This window comes from Callospermophilus lateralis, chromosome 4 (assembly GCF_048772815.1).
Source record: "Callospermophilus lateralis isolate mCalLat2 chromosome 4, mCalLat2.hap1, whole genome shotgun sequence".
Lineage (NCBI taxonomy): Eukaryota > Metazoa > Chordata > Mammalia > Rodentia > Sciuridae > Callospermophilus > Callospermophilus lateralis.
In genome coordinates, this window is record NC_135308.1 from 47,900,489 (window position 1) to 47,919,713 (window position 19,225).

The 19,225-nt window shown below is 34.8% G+C and overlaps 1 protein-coding gene across 3 annotated transcripts in view; it reads left to right on the top strand.

Annotated features, from left to right (window-relative positions):
* The window catches only part of Rnf170 (ring finger protein 170), a 41,033-nt gene extending 24,516 nt beyond the window's left edge, over positions 1-16,517 (top strand). For all 3 annotated transcript variants that reach the window (XM_076853786.1, XM_076853787.1, XM_076853788.1), the window contains exons 5-7: positions 5,016-5,089; positions 9,164-9,274; positions 13,727-16,517. In XM_076853786.1, coding sequence (XP_076709901.1) covers positions 5,016-5,089; positions 9,164-9,274; positions 13,727-13,996 — 455 coding nt within the window. In that variant the 3' untranslated portion in view covers positions 13,997-16,517. The remainder of the gene's footprint in view (positions 1-5,015; positions 5,090-9,163; positions 9,275-13,726) is intronic.
* The last annotated feature ends 2,708 nt before the right edge of the window (positions 16,518-19,225 follow it).

Here is a 19,225-nt window from a genome sequence, read left to right on the forward strand (position 1 = left end):
TTTTGCATTTTTGGTTCAAAGGTTAAAAAAATAATTGTTCAGCTTCTCAGTCAATGCATTTCTTTACATAGTAATTCAAGTATGTCAGTAGCATTAAGGAGTCACTGATTTTCAACTTGTTCTTTACTCTTTAGTAGTTTCATTATGCATCCTACCCAGGGCAGAAAGGTTTTTCTCTTTTAAGAACCCTGTCCAAGGGCTGGGGATGTGGCTCAAGCGGTAGCGCGCTCGCCTGGCATGCGTGCGGCCCGGGTTCGATCCTCAGCACCACATACAAACAAAGATGTTGTGTCCGCCGAAAACTAAAAAATAAATATTGAAAATTCTCTCTCTCTGTCTCTCCCTCTCTCACTCTCTCTTTAAAAAAAAAAAAAGAACCCTGTTCAAAACCTTCCCTTAGCTCTACTATCTCTATTTACTCATTTAATACGAAGTTCTTAGTTTCCCTCTCTCTTTTTGGAGAAGGACAATGAGAAACCTAGAAAATACAGTGAGAGTACTGATCTCTTACTGATGCTTTCCACTTCATTATTGTTGTTGTTGTTGTTGTTGTTGTTTGACTCTCCAGAGGAAAGATTTCACAGAGAATAATGAAATATCATCATTGCTTGTTACAGCTATATAAGATTAGAGGGATGGTCATATGTACTGGACATACTTCACCTCATCTAACCCCATAAATGAAAAAATGAAGGCTCACAGACATTAAGAAATTTTATAAAGGATAACCTAACTGCTAAGCAACAGAGATCTGTTCCATTATAGTTAGTGAAGAATAATAGCAACAGATAATCGCCTTATGTGCATTTGTAACCCACATTATTTTATTTAATTCTCCAGATGGCTTGTGAGGTCTTAAACCTTGGTCTGTCTTCAAGTCCTGTGCTCAGTTCTGTATGTGATTGATGACATTCTTAAAACTGTCTACTTAAATTTATCTAATTATTAGACCTTTTTTTGTTGTTGTTAATAGTACTACTTTGTGTTTTTTGAGAAGTTCAGAATAACTAGGGTTGTTTTTTTTTAACCTTTGTACAGACACTAAATAAAAGTGCATAACAAGTAAAGCAGTATAACACAAGTAATCTACCTTATCACCTCAGACAATTGAGATTGTGTTTTTTTGTTTTTGTTTTTGTTTTTTTTCCTTGTGATTCTGGGGATTGAACCCAGGGCACTTTACCACTGAGCTACATCCCCAGCCCTTACCCCGCTTTTTAGGGGCGGAGACAATGTCTCTTTAAGTTGCCAAAGCTGGCCTAGAACTTGTTATTTTCCTGCCTCAGCTTCTTGAATAGCTGGAATTACAGGCAAGATGGAGGCTTAATTGTTCCCCAGATGTATAAGTTTTCACATAAATGCATACAATGATCCTATAAATTGCTTTCTCCCTTTGTTATAATGTTTGATAAAAAGCATAGAATTCTTAACTACATTATTATTTATGCTGTGGAGGATGACTTAAATATATAAATACCTATCATGCAATGCTGGGTTTTCTATGTACCTTAACCTCATCCCACCTTGCTTCATCCATTAATAACTTCTTCCCTAAGGAGCTAACAAATTATAAAACACTTATTTCTGGTTTTTAGTTTTGTAGTTATCTCTTGGAAATGTTAATGATCTGCAAAATAATGGAAGATCAGATGGGGAAATATTACTGGCCATCAGAGACAATAGAAAGCTTTCCCCTCTCAAACCTTTGGTAGATATTCTTAATCAATTTGACACTCTTCTCTTTTGAGTCTGGATAAGTCCTCACTCAACCTCTAGCACAGTCCTCCAGGAAGGGTTAGCAGTCAAAGAAGCAAGATGAATTATTTGCCAACACAGGTATAGCTAATTCATTGAGTAGATTATCCTGTCAATTGAAAGATGGCTTGTATTGTGTTCTTGGTTTTATCTGATTCTAAGGTAATAGGGTAGATTGCTTCTGATATCCTGCTGTACTTCTTAATAAGCACTTTGATTTAGTGTCTGTAGGCTCAAATGTTTAAAGAAGAAAAGAAAACCTAGTTACTCAACTTCCCAATAAACAGAAATGTATTTCTTTGGGTACTACTTCGAGTATATTAAACTGTGTTACAAGAGCACTTTGGCTGAATTCCTATATAAAAAACCACACCTCTGTTACATTTCAGTGAACTAAGAATAAATAGCAACAGATATCACCTTACTTTCATTTGTAACACACATTATTTTATTTAATGATCCAGCAGGCTTATGAGATCTCATCACTTTACAAATAAACAGATTCAGAGATATTGTGACCCAGATGAAAGCTGAGTCATCTCTCCCACCATTCTATTCACATGGAGACCTTTTTATATGGAGGGGGAGAGTTGAGGAACAGGAAAACATCAAGCATTTAATAGCAGATTTAAGTGAATGAAGTGTTTGGTTTTCTAGGCTACAGTTTTTCAGTGCAGGTAAGTGGCTATGACATAATTTGTAAACAAAGACTTCTACATCCTAATTTGTAAAGAGATGTGAGATTAAATGAGTTTAATGTGTTAAAACACATTGACTTGTTGGGTGAAAAAGTAGATAAAATGAAGACATTGTGACAAACGGTAATAATACTACTAAGAGATTAATGAATTTTGTTTTCATATAGTCTCTATTTGAAAATCAGATTGCTCGATGTGCTTAATAAATGTTATCTAATACAGTATTCTGGAAGGGTAGAGATATAAGATGATTGTCCAGCTTTTAAACTAATCTTTAAATTGGTGAACCTGTTGTTCCCCACAGGCCCTATAGTGTCCAGTTGGCCCTATAGTGTCCAATGGATAAGCTTCTGCTTATTTATTTGGTCACCATTATGCTCACATTGACCATTTCTGCCCATAGCATGTGCTCTTGCTGTTCATAAACCCTGAATTGTCCTCCCTCATGTTTTCTGCCTACTGAATCATATGTATCCCACAGAGTTCAGTTCAGATCCTTTCTTCTCTGTGTTTAACTTTCTACTGCATCCCTCTCTGTACTCCTTTTTATTTAATATTAACCAGTTCAAGATTTAGCTACCTTCTGCCATACTTGGTGTCCCACACCTGTAACCCCAGCTACTTGGGAGGCTGAGGCAGAAGAATTTTAAGTTTGAGGCCAAATTAGGCAACTTAGTGAAAACCTGGGGATGTAGATCAGTGGTAGAGCACCCCTTGGGTTCAATCCCTGGTACCACAAGAAAAATTTGAAAAGATTTAGGTATCTTCTAGCATATTTAAATAAATCACCTTGGTCTCCTCAATTGGGTTACCATTGCTTATTCTGAATTCTGATCTGGAAGAATAATAAGGAACACAGGAGGTTAAGCTAGATTGCTAAGGTGAGAGTAAGACTACAGGGAGGATTTTGGAGGTGGAAGGGAGGCTTAGTGTCATGGGAAAAAAAAAATGTTTCTGGAAAGAGGGTCTCAAGGAGCTCTCAGAGGGGGGACCTTGACTAAGGACCAGGGGGGTCCTTTACATGATGGAAAATAATTTCAACACATTTTTGTAGAGGCAAAGATTTATTTAGGAAAGCAAGAAATAGACTTTCAAGGGAGAAGATAGGCCATCTCAAGAGTGAGAGATGGATTTGAGGGGTTCCCAGCTCTCCTTTAATAGGAAACTTGATAAAGAATGGGTTTGGGAAGTTATGTAGATCATCAGTCTGGTGATCTCAAGATGAATTTCCATGTCCTTCCTTTATGACTTTTTACTACCTGGTTTTGTTGTTTGTTTTATTCCATCCTACCTGGTTTTGTTGTTTGTTTTATTCCATCCTACCTCATTTAGCCACTTGTTCAGATTTGCTTATGGGACTTGGAGGGTCAAAGATTACAGTTATTCTACAAAGAAGAAAATGATTTGGCCTCTTAAGAAACAGACAGTATTTTAAAATAGTCCTTCATGTTATTGGCCTAAAGATTAGTGCTTATCCACTTAGCTCTCCTGCCACTTTTTGAAGTCACATAAACTGGCTCTAGGCAATGTTGCCCAGCTTTACCTGTTTTGCTGCTCATGAATACCTTCAAGCAGAAAAATCAAATTCATGTAGAATAAGAATCAATTCAATTATTGAACTGGATTTTAAACTTTAGTAGGGCAGAGATCATGTAATATTTTATTTTGGTTCCTTGCTTCATTTTATCTAACTACTACTTAGTTACTATTAATACTTCCAGATTATGGTTATCTAAATTCTTAAAAAAATAAAACTTGTATTTTTGTAACATACATGTCACATTTGGAACCATTTATGCTATGATTTGTTGGTTGTCTTATCCGCCCCCTTTGGAATCAGGGATTAAACCCAGGGGCACTTAACTACTGAGCTACATCCCTAACCCTTTTTTATATTTTATTAGAGACAGGATCTTGCTGAGTTGCTTAGGGCCTCGATAAGTTGCTGAGGTTAGGTTTGAATTCTGGATCCTTCTGCCTCAGCTTCCTGAGTTCCTGGGCTTATAGGCGTGTGCCACCATGCCCAGCTTGTTGGTTATCTTATTTATAGTGATGTTTATTTTATTTATTTTACATAGGAAATAAAGTATTTTCTATGAAGCCTTATTATTGAGGCAGTTAATATTTTGCTTTATTAAATAAAAATGTTTGTTGCTTAACTAATACTTTAAATAAAAATACTTTTTAATGGCTGGGAATTGTTACTATGTTTGAATTTGCCTGAAGAGTTGGTAGGATGGAGTAAAAATTTAGATGGAACACAGTGGCTAACATATGCTGGGGAAGCACTCTACCCAGCTATACCTCCATCCCTAAAAACTATTTTTGAAAAAAATAATGTTATTGTCTTTTTTATACCTTTATTTTATTTGTTTATATTTATTTGGTGATAAGGATGGAACCCAGTGCCTCACTCATGCTAGACAAATGCTCTACCACTGAGCTACAGCCCCAGCACCTAAAACCTATTTTTAAATAAGGTGATACTGTTAAATATTTGAAGCTTTCTCAAGATATATGGACTTTAAAACATCAGTATTAATGTTTTCTTTTTTCCATTAGGTACCTGCATTATTGCATACTGGAGATACGGTTCATGGCTTGGGGCAATAAGTTGTCCAATCTGTAGACAAACGGTAATACTTTATGTCCACAAAACATCATTTATGATTCTTCTTTTACAAACTTTAATAGTTTTTGTATTTTAAATTTTGAATTCTTTTTACTTTTTAGTAGAACTTCATTTATCCAAAGCTTCTGATTTTACTTAACAAAAAAAAAAATCATTAAGACACCACCAAAAAGGGGCATTCTATTTGAAATCTGACAGTTGTAGAAGTTAAGTCTTACCCAAATCATAAGTCTTTATTGTAATACCAGTAAAGAAATATCTGAATTAGCTAATCATGCTTAAGCATATATCTCCTATATGTACTTCTTTGAAAAATTGTTTTTCTTTTTTCACTTATATTTAATCTGCCCTTTTTTAGTGAAGGTTCTGATATCTTTAAATAATGTATAACATTTTTTAAAAATTTTTTCATTTCTTTTAGAGACATAACAATATTTACACAATGGACAATTATAGTTAGTGTAGAAGCTACCTGTGAAAGGAGGCAGTACATTTTTATAAGTGTAAATTTGAAGACTAAAATGTTAGCACAGATGAAATGTGCAAAATAGTGAACAATTCTGAAAAACCAAAGTTCTTAGTTTTTTTGATACAGTTTAGTCTGTCAGTTATATAGCTTTGGTAATTATATAGCTTTATACTTATTTTTCATTTAAAATATATAATTTTCTGCCAGGTGCGGTTGCACATACCTATAATCCCAGCAGCTCAGGAGGCTGAGACAGGAGGATCTCCAGTTCAAAGCCAGCCTCAGCAGTAGTGAGGCGCTAGGCTACTCAGTGAGACCCTGTCTCTAAATAAAATATTAAAAAAGGGCTGGGGATGCGACTCGGTGGTCCAGTGCCCCTAAGTTCAATCCCTGGTACTCCCCCCCCCAAAAAAACACACTTTTCTGATAACAATTTGTGAACATATGTGTAAAAAATAGCATTTCCTTTAGATGTCTTCCAGTATGCAAAACAAAGTCCTAAAAAGGATAGAGAACTTCCAAAGATGTCTAGTTGAATGCATACTTTTACTTTTTTTCCTCTTGAAACCCCACTAAACAGTGAAGGGCATTTTGTAAAGGCATAAATCCATAGAGACCAAAAAATAAAATACACAATGGAAGCAGCAATTTTTCAAAAATGTCTTCGTAAAAAAAAAAAAAAAAAAAAAATTTCTTTGTGAAACATAAAAGCCATTAAAAAACACACACACAATACAAAGAAGTACAGTTCATTAAATTATTACAAAGCAACACTTCAGCAATTACTATCAGATGGAGAACTAGAAACTACCAATAGCCCCAGAAGCACACCTAGGCCTCCTTCCAAATCTCCACCCTGTTCCTTCCTCACCTAGAAGTAGCTACTATTTGACTTTTATGGTAGACATTCCTTCACTTCAGCATGCATGTATTATTTTTAGTTTTGTCCAATCTTAAACTTTATGAAACACACATAGTATGCAGTGTTTTTTTTGTGTGTGTGTGCATGCACGCACATATATATACATATACATACTCACATGTGTGTATATATGTATGTATATACATATATATGTATACATATATACATATAAAGATGTATATATATATCTTTATACATATAAAGATATATATCTTTTATACATATAAAGATATATATATATATATCTTTCAGCCTTCATTCTGGCTGTCCCATTTCCCTCATCACTATTGGGCTTGTTGTTTTGAGCACAGAGGGAAGTCCAGATCATCTTTCTTTCTTGTTTCTACAGTTCCAAATTCTGCCTCATTCAGGTTTTATTTTCTCAAATGATCAGGAGGAAACTGATTTTTTTCATATTGCGTCTTTGACTAATTTGATGAATGACACAAGGAAGTCAATACTGGAGCTAATTTGCCAATACCACTTCTTATCACCTTTTGCCATTTTCCAGCAACACAGGGACCAGGTAGTAGGTCTTGCATTAAAGATTTCATTCCACTATCTGTCCCTTCTCTTTGACTCTATCCACAACTTTTCATAGGACATATGTAAGCTGTAGTATCTTTTGTACCACCCATAAATTAACTTGAGGCTAATAAGATAGAGATGAAGGTATCTTAATATAATAGCCATTGGTTTCCTAATTGTAGAGTAACTCATCTTAAAGGCAAGACAGATGACTGATACTACATCACTTCCTCCTTCATGGGGCACCTTTAGTAAATGGTCATTGAAATAATAATGTACAGGCTCTGTACCTCTGACTGGAACACACTCATCACTCTACTCGGTACACAACACAAACAGTTCTACCCATATTCCATGGTTTACCTTTAAGTTTCAGTCTTTCTAAACACCCAAGCCAAAAGTCCTCTAAAAGCATCTTATAACACCTCCCACGGTGCTATAGAACAGGCTGTAGAACAGGTCTTTTATTTTGGGTCTTGAAATCACCCAGGGGAAGGTCCATTTCTTCTTCATCTTTTTTGTATTGGTAGCTCTAATATAGTGCTTGGCCAACAGTAGGTGCCCTATTGATGTTTATTGAAAGAATGCATTTTTATTAACAAATCTGTGAATGAAGAGATGGCAATATCTGCTGTTCCTACCACCTACTGAGCTTAGTCACTCCTTTGCTTAGCTATTTGGAAAGCATTTAGGCAGTGAGAAGCCCTGGTTTAACAGCTTGAACTGAGGAAAGATAAAAAACAACAGCTGAGATGATTTAAATCTGTTCCTACTCCTTCCCATTTTTATCTTATCACATAACTCATCAGTGACCATTTTCTATAGGTTGTTATTTTTTTAAATTTATTTTTCAATATCTATCACCTTCAGATTATCCAGTGTGGTCCCAGGACATCTGTGGCTCATTCTTCTTAAGACCATGGAGATAGCAGGGTTAAACATGGTTCTATAATAGTATCAAGAATTACATCTTTTATGTGGTAATAAAATATTATTCAGCCATAAAAAATAATGAAATTCTGTCACTTGCAGCAATATAGATGGAGCTGGAGAACATTATGTTGAGTGAAGTTCATCTGGCAGAGAAAGACAAATACTACATGTTCTTACTTATATGTGGAAGCTAAAATTTTATTTCAAAAAAGAAGAAAATAGTAACAATCAGAGCCTGAGATGGGTACAGGGTAGGAAAGGATCGAGAAAGAATGATTAATGAGTAGAGGTTCAGTTAGGTGGCAGGAATAACCTCTGATGTTCTAATGGGATAACTGTGATTGACGACAATTAATTGAATATTTCAGAATAGCTTCTAGAGAGTATCTTGAATGTTCCTAACCCAAAGAAATTATAAATATCTGAGGTGGGGCTGGGGATGTGGCTTAAGCGGTAGCGCCCCTGCCTGGCATGCGTGCGGCCCAGGTTCGATCCTCAGCACCACATACAAACAAGGTGTTGTGTCCGCCGAAAACTAAAAAATAAACATTAAAAATAAATAAATAAATATCTGAGGTGACAGGTGTGCCAATTACTCTGATATTAGTATTACATATAGTGTATATGTATTGAAATGTCATATTGCACCCAACAAATATGTATAATTACTATGTATCAACTTGAAGTAAAAATATATTTTTTAAAAAATACATTTTTTTTAATTGTAGCAGATTTTGGTGTTGGAGAGTTGATCCTTGCAATAACTTAATCGCTGTTATGGTAGCAAAGATATATTAAATACTAGTGAGAATATGGAATCATTACTTTAATACCAAAGTAGAAATGCCTAATTTTTCTATAGTAATATAATAGGTATATATTTTTTCCCAATGGGTATATATATATATATATATTGTGTCACTTTACTACTGAATGTTTTCTAATCATTCTTTTATCTTCAAGTAACATATACTCAATTAGAAAACTATTGAACTTTTCCTTGGTGTAAATAGATTCAGTGTTTGGATATGGTACCCATTTTATCTTAGATGCATTTGCACTTGATAAGGCAATAATAACTTGTCCCCCTCCATGTTGCCTTTTATTAAAACAAATGAGTGAAATATAATTCAGAACCTTTTTTCATTCTATTGAATAATAACAAAGTGAAAAAAAGTAATGATACAGAAGCTATAACAGCTTTTTTTTTTTCATGTAATGTACAGGTAACTTTACTCCTAACAGTATTTGATGAAGATGATCAGTCTCAGGATGTGGTAAGATTGCATCAAGATGTTAATGATTATAACCGGAGATTCTCAGGGCAGCCCAGATCTGTAAGTAACCTTATAGCAGGCATAAGGTTAGAGGGAACCATTATACTTTTTGTAAAGTGAGATTTATTGATAAGTATTCTTTGACTGAAAAATTTCATTATGTGTGTTGGGTCAAGTTTTTACAAACTTCATCATTGTTAATCACTTAGATATAGCTTTTCCAAAGGCCACAAGTTTGCCTTCATAAATAACAAACAAAAAGTATCATAAATATCTTTATGAAAGAGAAACTAACAAAAAAAATAAAAAATAAAAGAGAAAGAAGAAAAATAATCAGAGAAACTAGAAAATTCTTCACCTCTATGGGAGTCTAAATCACAGTTTATCAGGGAAGACTTCTAAAGAGGATTTTACAATTGGATTTTTTCTATTTTATTTACCCTAGTCCCCTGTTTGATATGTTCCCTTAAATATCTCTAGGTTTCAAGTTTATGTGTCATCTTAGCTATTGTAAAACATTTATTTTTATTTTGTTTTTCAAAAACATAATATTTTTAAAGAACACATCAATTCTACAGGTAATTGCCTCTTCCCTCCAAAAAGCATTTGATAAATTAAAAATTTTTGCATTATACTGACTGATTCTGGTTTTCTCAAAATCTAACAAATGATTTTAGAAGTGTGTACATGACTGAGTATGTACTTCATAAACTAGCATATACCAAGTGTGGATTTAAGTGGGAAGCCTAAACTTCTCTTCTGAGTGAGCTCCAGACTCTGTATGTCTAACTACTTAGCTGACATTTCTACCTGGATATTTCATAGGCATTTCAAACTTTACATGTTTAATATTAAAGTGATTTCCCTCCTTGACTCATTTTTTCTCAGTCTTAATTTCCTTTAACCTCCATTCTCCTGGTGTGATCTATAAGTCTCATTATTTCTTTTTCTTTTGGGGGTATCCTGTTACTTTTGCTTCATAACAGTGTCCTGACTCACCACTAATGTGATAATGCAAACCTGCAATCAGAGATACTTAGGAGGCTAAGGCAAGGAAGAGCATAAGTTCAAGGCCAGCCTGGGCAACCGTTTTGTCATCCTTTTTGCTGCTGCAACCAAAAGACCTGACAAGAACAACTTTAGAGGAGGAAAAGTTTATTTGGCATTCACAGTTTCAGAGCTTTCAGTCCACAAATACCTAGCTCCACTGCTCTGAGCCCTAAGTGAGGCAGAGCATCATGGTAGAAGAGTGTGGTCTCAGAGGAAAGCAGCTCAGAACATAGCACCAGGAAACAGAGAGAGTGAGGGACAGACAAGACAGAGACACTACAGACTAGGGACAAAATATATACCCCAAAGCACACCCCAGTGACCTACCTCTTCTAGCCACATCCTGTTTCTCTATCAGGAGATTAATGCACTGATTAGATTAAGATTCTTATAACCCAGTCATTTCACCTCTAAACCTTCTTGCATTGTCTCACACATGAGTATTTAACCTTTTTCTCATATCTAAACTATAAGAGGAATTTAGTGATATCCTGTCTCAAAACAAAAAGTGTGGGGGGTGCTGAGTTTGTAGTGCATGGCATAGCATCCCTGGTTTCATTCCCCACTTTACTTTTTTTTTAAAAAAAAAAGTCCTGCTTCTCTGAGTCACTTGCACCTATCATACTAGTGCAAGTCACCATCATCTTCTGCTTTGGATAACTGCAGGGGCCTCCTCACTTCTTTTTTCTCTGCTTAGCAGTCTAAATAGTTTGTTCAGATCATGGTGCACTTGTGTTTTAAAACTTTCAATTTTGGGGGTATTGTTCCCACCCTTTCTGTGGTTTGAAAGGCCCTAGTTGAACTGGTCTTCCCTCTATAATCTCTTATGCCACTTCTTTTCATTTACTGTGCTTCAGCAACATAAGCCTCCCCCTCAGCCCTCAGAATATACTCCAGGTTCTTCCCACTTTAAAACATTCACACATGACATTTCTTCTGCTTGAAATGCTTGTCCCTTCACTTTACTTATGGCTACCTTCTTATCCTTTGGATGAGAACTGTCTTAAATAAGCCGCCCTCAGAGAGGCTTCCACTGACCACCAACTGTATTCTCTAGTTTTGCCTTCTGTGCATTTTCTTCATGCCACTTATCACAAACAGTACTATAATCAGTGGGGCAAGGACTATGTCTATTTATTTACTACTATATTTCCAGTGCTATGTTCAGTGCCTGGGATGTAGATCCTTAATATTTGTTGAGTAAACTGAGTTATCTTTATAAGAATTGATACTGTTCCTCCCAGCCAAAAATATTAAGCTATTAAAGTGGTTCAGTATTAAACAAATGTGTGCTTTTGTGCTCCCTTGTTCTTTGTTCTGTCAGGTACCTTTTTTTTTTTTTTTTTTGGTGTTTAAACAATAAGAAAAACTAAATTTAAACATTGTTGTCCTTCATAATTATTTAGAAGCCCCTCTGCTACTTTGATCCAACATTTTTTTAACATATCCTCAGGTATATCTATAGAATGATTCTTTGAAAATTCATCTTGTTTCAAATTCAAAATTATCACTGAACTTAAAAAATCATTTTGATGGCTGGGGTTGTGGCTCAGGGTAGAGCATTTGCCTAGCATGTGTGAGGCACTGGGATTGGATTCTCAGCACCCATATAAATAAATGAATAAAATAAAGGTTAATCAACATCTAAAAAAATATTTTTGAGATTTTTTAATTCAAATTTTTAAATGTGAAACATCATTGCTCATTATTTTTTAATCATCGGCGGACACAACATCTTTGTTTGTATGTGGTGCTGAGGATCGAACCCGGGCCGCACGCATGCCAGGCGAGCGCGCTACCACTTGAGCCACATCCCCAGCCCAGCTCATTATTTTTTATAGGAGTCAAATATTTAATGAAAAGACATGTTATATGATGAAGTTATAATAAAAAGAGTTAACTCTTTGATATTCTACCTCCTTCAAAGTTGGAGTTAAGATTATACTTGATATACAAATGTTTCTTGTAAACTATTCCATATTTTTTGCCTAATTATTATAGATTTTGTATAAATGATGATACCACTTTAGAAGTGAACAAAATATCTCTGATAAAGCACAGAAAGATATTCAGAAGACATATTGGCTGGTCATGAGAATATTTAAAATAGACTTTGTGAAAGTTATGTAGCTGTTTTTATTTATTTATTTTTTAAGTTTCTTCCATGCCTAGAGAAAATTATCAAAGGAAGTCATTCTAAAAAGATCATTTCTGTTCTCCTGTGACTAGTTTTCCAAAAGCAGTGAAAAGAAGATAAGTGACAAGCTATCTAGCTGAGTTTTTAAACCTATTTTCTCCTCACTCAGTTCTTTGCATTTCTCTTTCCTTTGTCCTCTCAATATATTTGGTACTTGCTAAATATATATGCAGAGTTAGATTTTTATACAAATCAAAATAACAGAACTGTAGGCAGAGGAATGAAGAGAAGTGATTTCACTGGAAGACATCAATTTCACAGCTATTCTTAAACAGCCTTCATATCTTTAATGTGTAATATTTAGATGTTATCTGATAATTTACAGAGTTCATATACAGACTCTCTTTTAGTTCTTAGTAATCTTTGGGGATTACTTTTTAAAAATATATTTTTAGTTATAGATGGACATTATAACTTTATTATGTGGTGCTGAGGATTGAACCCAGTAACGCATACATGCTAGGCAAGTGCTCTACCACTGGGACACAACCCCAGCCCAGGGATTACTCTTTTTTTCTTTTAATATATATTTTTTTAGTTGTAGATGGACACAATACCTTTATTTATTTTTATGTGGTGCTGAGGATCGAACCCAGTACCTCACATGTGCAAGATGCACACTCTACTACTGAGCCACAACCCCAGCCCAGGGATTACTCTTAATTAATTACTAAATGTGCACTTAGCTGAATTATCTCTAGTAAGTTAAACAACTGTCCCCAAATTCACCAGGCTGATAAGTAATGGAATTCACACTGTAAAGCTGACACCCAAGCATAAGACTCAGACCAGTCCAGCACACTGGTTTCTTGGTTTGGTTTATTTTACTAACTCAAAATAGAAATAACCTGAGTTTTGCATGACTGTAGGTTGAATATCCCTTATCTGAAATGCTCTGAAATCCAAAATCATTTTGGTGACAATGAAGAAGTTTTGGCTTTTGAAGTGAGTCAGATTTCAGAGCATTTTGGATTTTAGAGCATTTTGGATGTCACATTTTTAAATAAGGAATGTTCAACCTGTATATCCCATATTTTAAGCTTATTGACTCTAGCTGTTTTTCTTCAATTAAGACCTATTTTATAAGAACCCAGTAATTAGAGAATGATTTTTAAGTGAAACACATAATTAGAAAACATGGTATTCAATCATATGAAACTCCTTAATTCATTTTAACTGAGTTTGCACATTGTAAGAAAATTATATTATTTATTACCTTGTCATTTTAGATGCTAAATCTTAATATTTGTTTTTCCTTCTACCAGATTATGGAAAGAATCATGGATCTACCTACTTTACTGAGACATGCATTCAGGGAAATGTTTTCTGTTGGGGGTCTTTTCTGGATGTTCCGCATTAGGATAATACTTTGTTTGATGGGAGCTTTTTTCTATCTAATATCACCTCTAGATTTTGTACCTGAAGCCTTGTTTGGAATTCTAGGCTTTCTAGATGATTTCTTTGTCATCTTCTTATTGCTTATATACATCTCTATTATGTATCGAGAAGTAATAACCCAAAGACTAACGAGATGAAAAATTTTAAAAAACAGAGTTTACTAGAATTTGAGCTAATGTACAAACAAAAGGACCTAAGGCAGTGTAAATCATCCAAATATTATCTTACAAGTTTAAAAACCATTGTATGACAAACATTTGATTATCATTTGACAAATGCTTAGCAATATATAACTGGAATTTTTACATGTTGCAGGTTCTAATGTTGAGATTTTAATTATGGTCTATAGTTGTTATCTTGATACTATGTTGTCTATAAAGTCTCTGGGAAAATATGGAATTAGATTTTAAAAAGGTGGGGGGGGAGATACTTCATATCTTTTTTCCCAAAATTACTTATGTTAATTGGATATACAGTACAATTTGTCAAATATACGATCTATCCAATTTATCCTCCTCAGTGGGTACTCATACAATAATATGTAGCTATGAAACTAAATATTTTGTTACAATAAAATATCCTACAATAGTGGAGGAAAGTCAGCATTTCTTTTAGTGCAAGCTTTGTGCATTTAGACCAGTTCCACTTTTCCATTCTGGTATAATTCTTTGTTGTCAGCTAAAACTGAAAGAAACTTGAACTTTCTAATTTCCCATATTTTGGTTTGTGGAACACTTTTTAATCAATAGAAGAATTAACAAGATGAGAAATATTTGTTTCTGGTCGGCACACCTGATGGTCACAGAACATTTAAACAAGAGTTTGGTCATTTTTAGGAATAAATATAAAGATAACTTGTAAAGGGAAAATTACTTTAGGAACCAGATGATCCTGAAAACACATAGTTTTATTCGTTTCTCAGGAAACTGGATCTTGTCTATTAGCATCAAAGACCTTAGGAAAGTACTAGGAACATACTAACCATCTTTGGTTAGCTCTAGCAACAGAATGGAAAAACTTAGTTGTCTGCTGTCAGAAATTTTTATAATGCTGTCACCTACATAGCAGCATATAGCCCAGATTCACCATCTCTTGTGCAGAATTAGCAAATATGAAGTGACTGGATAGGGAAGTTCTCTTATTTTTTTTTTCTTTCTGATAGCTATGGCATGAGTATCTAATGCTCTTGTCTGCAGTTTTGTTTGATAAGAGTCATACCACAAAGTATTACAAGATCCTTACTTCAGCTCTCATCATTCATAACCTGATGTCAGTTGATGATCAGGAGTGAGTGTTACCTTTGTCATGTGCAGTCACTAATATTATCCTTTAATTTTAGTAAGCATGTGTATGCATAGGGAGATAAAAACCTGTCACATTCTCCCAAGTTAATCAGATTAGCCATTAAATGATAAGATTCTGAATGAAATTTCAATTTGTGTTTTCTAATTAATTTGGACCCTAGGACAAAGCTGTTGCTTGTCACAGAAACAGTAGTACTCAGACATAGCACAGGATTAAAGCAATTTTTCACACTTTCATTTTATCCTTAGGGAAATTTTATGAGAAAGGCAGGGTATCACCTTACTTTACAAAGAGAAAATCCCATGCTATTGACTGACGTTACTATTTTGCCTTGAAGTTTTGCAGCAAATAAGTGAATGAATTGGTCGATATTTAGACATGAAGACTATTTTGAAGAAGAGAAATCAGGAGAAAAACAGGATCCTTTGGAAGTCTTTCATAATATATTAATTCTTCACTGAAGTGAGATAAGTGCTCCCAAGAGGAAAGGTCTAAAAAGATGACACATCAAAGACTTCATGAAAATTCTATATTTCCAAATCAAATGTCCAAGAAAGTAGCAATATATCATAGGAGAACATTTCAGCTCAATCACCAACTTGGGAAGCTGATGAGTAGGAGTTTGTTATATCAGACTGGAAATGCATTTCCTACCTATTATAAATTTGGTGTGGGGCATTAGCAGTGTCATCTTATGAAAGGATTTTACTTTCTGTGCATGTGTTTTGTTTCCAAGTGTCGCATTTCTGGTTACAATAATTTTATTGTAATATTTGGAATTATTACTTTCTTGGTAGAGATGTAGTATACCAAATTTTTCTACATACAAAAACACCGTATGATCTGAAGTCATTATTAAACTGAAAAGGGAACATGCTGACGTTTTTAGACCTGCTTATTATGTCATCTTTACCGATCATAGATGACAAAAACAGAAGGGATCCAAGAGAGTATTTAAAGCAAGTAGACGTAATCAGTGTTTTAAACATTGTAGTAATACTTCTGTGATTCACAGTTAGATCAAATAAATCAAAGCAACAATTTAAAAATAAAAATATTTTTAAACAATATTATAACTCACAAAAACAGATGGTCCAACCCCAGGAGCAGATCACATCTTGGGCAGCTCTGTGGGGAATAAGACAGGGGAAACAACTGTTCTAACAGCCCACTAGAATAGTGGTTTCAATTCATACAGTTCTCAGTGTTTGAGAGGAACAAGGGCAGAAAGGACTTGTACTGATCCCTTGTGACTATGCAGATACCTACCTCACAGAGTTGGTATAGAGTATTGGTGGTTTGGTTAAAACTTCGTGATTTTAGAGTTTGTCAAGTGTTTTATTGTTTTGAATAAAAGCAGCATATCTAAAATTGTTTAAAAGGTGTACTCTTTCCATTTCTTTAACATCATCTGCTTTAAAACTTAACTCTTTTAAGCATTGATTATAATGGTTGGTATGGCTTTTTGAAAATATTTTTCATATATATTATATCCCATACATCACTGTGCACATTTTATTTTTGTACATAAACATTCTTCTATGGGGTTATGTCCAAAACAATGTGTAGTGTTACAGCAGCAATTTAAAGCATGTATCAATGTTAATTTCGAATACATGATTTTTTTCTTTTCAGTATAGACTTTAGAACTTAACACCTGTCTTAAGAGGCAACTCAACTTTTTATGTATGAAATACAAAAAGGGAAAAATTTCCCCCTTCATAAATTTAACTTCTTTTGAACTAACAATAACTTTTCTTCTTTACAGTGCAATGTTTCAGTACAATTATACATTGTGTAATCAATTCAGTATCTTTAGGTTATATATCTGAAACATTTATCGTCTCTTTGCAAACATTCAAACTCCTCCCCTAGCTACTTTGAATTGTGATAATCCTATGTAATGGAATAATCTCTCCCCATCAGCTCCCCACACTTAGCTGTGGATAACCACTCTGTGATGGCTTTATCTCTAGTGGACATCTAACATCTCATCACATTTTGAATTAATTTTATTTAGACGTTTTTATTTTTTTATTTTTTTTATTTTAGTATTTATTTTTTAGTTTTCGGCGGACACAACATCTTTGTTTATATGTGGTGCTGAGGATCGAACCCGGGCCACACGCATGCCAGGCGGGCACACTACCACTTGAGCCACATCCCCAGCCCCATATTTAGACGTTTTTAAATTGAAAAAGTAAAAAGGTATTTTTTTAATACCCAATCTAGGCAATCTATTAATTCTGGGCAAAAATGGAGTATAGATTTAAATAAACCTATATGCTGATTTTCCTATACACTGACTACCCACCTCCATTTCTTTTCATTGTATATTTAAGTCATATATTCAATAACTGAAATTTTCTGAGTCTATGCCCTCATGTCTACAACACCACCACTCCCACCACCATCACTACTAAATGTACTCTAGGCTCTCTGTTTTGCTAAACAGCAACTCATAAACCTGGACTTGGAGAAACAAGAGGAACTTAAGGCTTTTAGGCCCTTAACAATCTCCCAGGATCAGGCCAATAGATTTAAGAGCTACTAACAGAAGGTAGTACTCTCAAAAGATATCCTTAAGCTTTTGTTACTGTCAGAATACTCTAATGGCATCAGTATTTGTTGTAAGCATTCAGTCCTTGACTGTACACAAATAAGGGATGTCATCTTCATCCATCTGTGTCTTGTGACATGACTATGTCCTAGAATGATACACGAGAGGAGTAAGTGCTCCATTAGAAAACACAGTATGTTCAGCCAAGATCCTTTCTAGTGTTGATTCTACTCTCTAGGCCTCTTGAGAAAATATGTGATGGAAGAGAGTTAAGGGCTAAGGATATTTCAAAGTCACTGATACTGATATCAGTTTAAATTTCAACTAGTTTTAAAACAATTTAAAGAAAAAATATAAAAAATACTTAGATTAAAATAGCAAAACTTTGATAATTCTTATGTGAAACAGAATTTTTATCTACCCAAATATTAATCTTTGTTTTACTAATCTTCCAACATTAGAGCTGTAAGGGTTTTTACAAACTAGCTTCCCCCCCCCTTTTTAATATTTTTTAAGTTGTCAATGGATCTTTTATTTATTTATATGTGGCACTGAGGAGTGAACCCATGGCTTCACACATGCCAGGCAAGTGCACTACCACTGAGCCACAACTGGCTAGCTTTTTCTAATGTCCTCTTTTGAAAATCAGGTGAATACTATGAATAGCTCACCAGAAAAACCTGGTGTATGAGGATGGCCTGCCACAGGTGCAAGGCACCCAAAGAAAAAGGCAAGACAAATACAGGACTGCACGTAGCACAATTAGTGATCTAGGGGCAAAGGCATGTCTTTGGTGGCAGCAGTAGACAGATCCCTGCACCCCAAGGAAGGAAAAAGGAATGTACTTGGGCTATTAAAAACTATTAACATATTAAGTGTTGGTAAGAAACAAATTGGGGGCTGGAGATTTAGCTCAGTGGCTGAGTGCTTGGGTGAGGCACTGGGTTTGATCCTCAGCACCACATAAAAATAAATAAAATAAAGCCATGCTGTCCACACCCAACTACAAAAAAATAAAAACAAACAGTTTGGGCATCAGTAGCCAGTACAAAACACTAGGCTAAATATCTCAACAACTATCATATAGGGTTTGAACCATGTGCAGGGGTCACCTGAAAGCAAAATGACAGTTATGATCAAGATGGCTGTCATGTCAAGCTAGATCCTCAAACATATGTATAATTTTGCATTAATTTTCAGGGGTTTCAAGGCCTGACTATTCATGGATTCCAGATTTAAACTTCCTCATTTAGTACCACAATCTTATTCTACAGATGGAAAAAAGAGGCAAAGAGAGCCTGAATGCTGTATCAAAAACAGCATAGAGCGGATGGTTTAGTGCAATGTCAGGGTACCAGCATGGTTGGATTCTGGTGAGGGCCCACTTGTTGTATCCTCACATGACATAGAGGGACCGCCTCATTCATGAGGTCTCCACCCTCATTACCCACATACCTCTGAGGGTCATGTCGAAAACCTAGACTGACATTGCTTTTCTGAT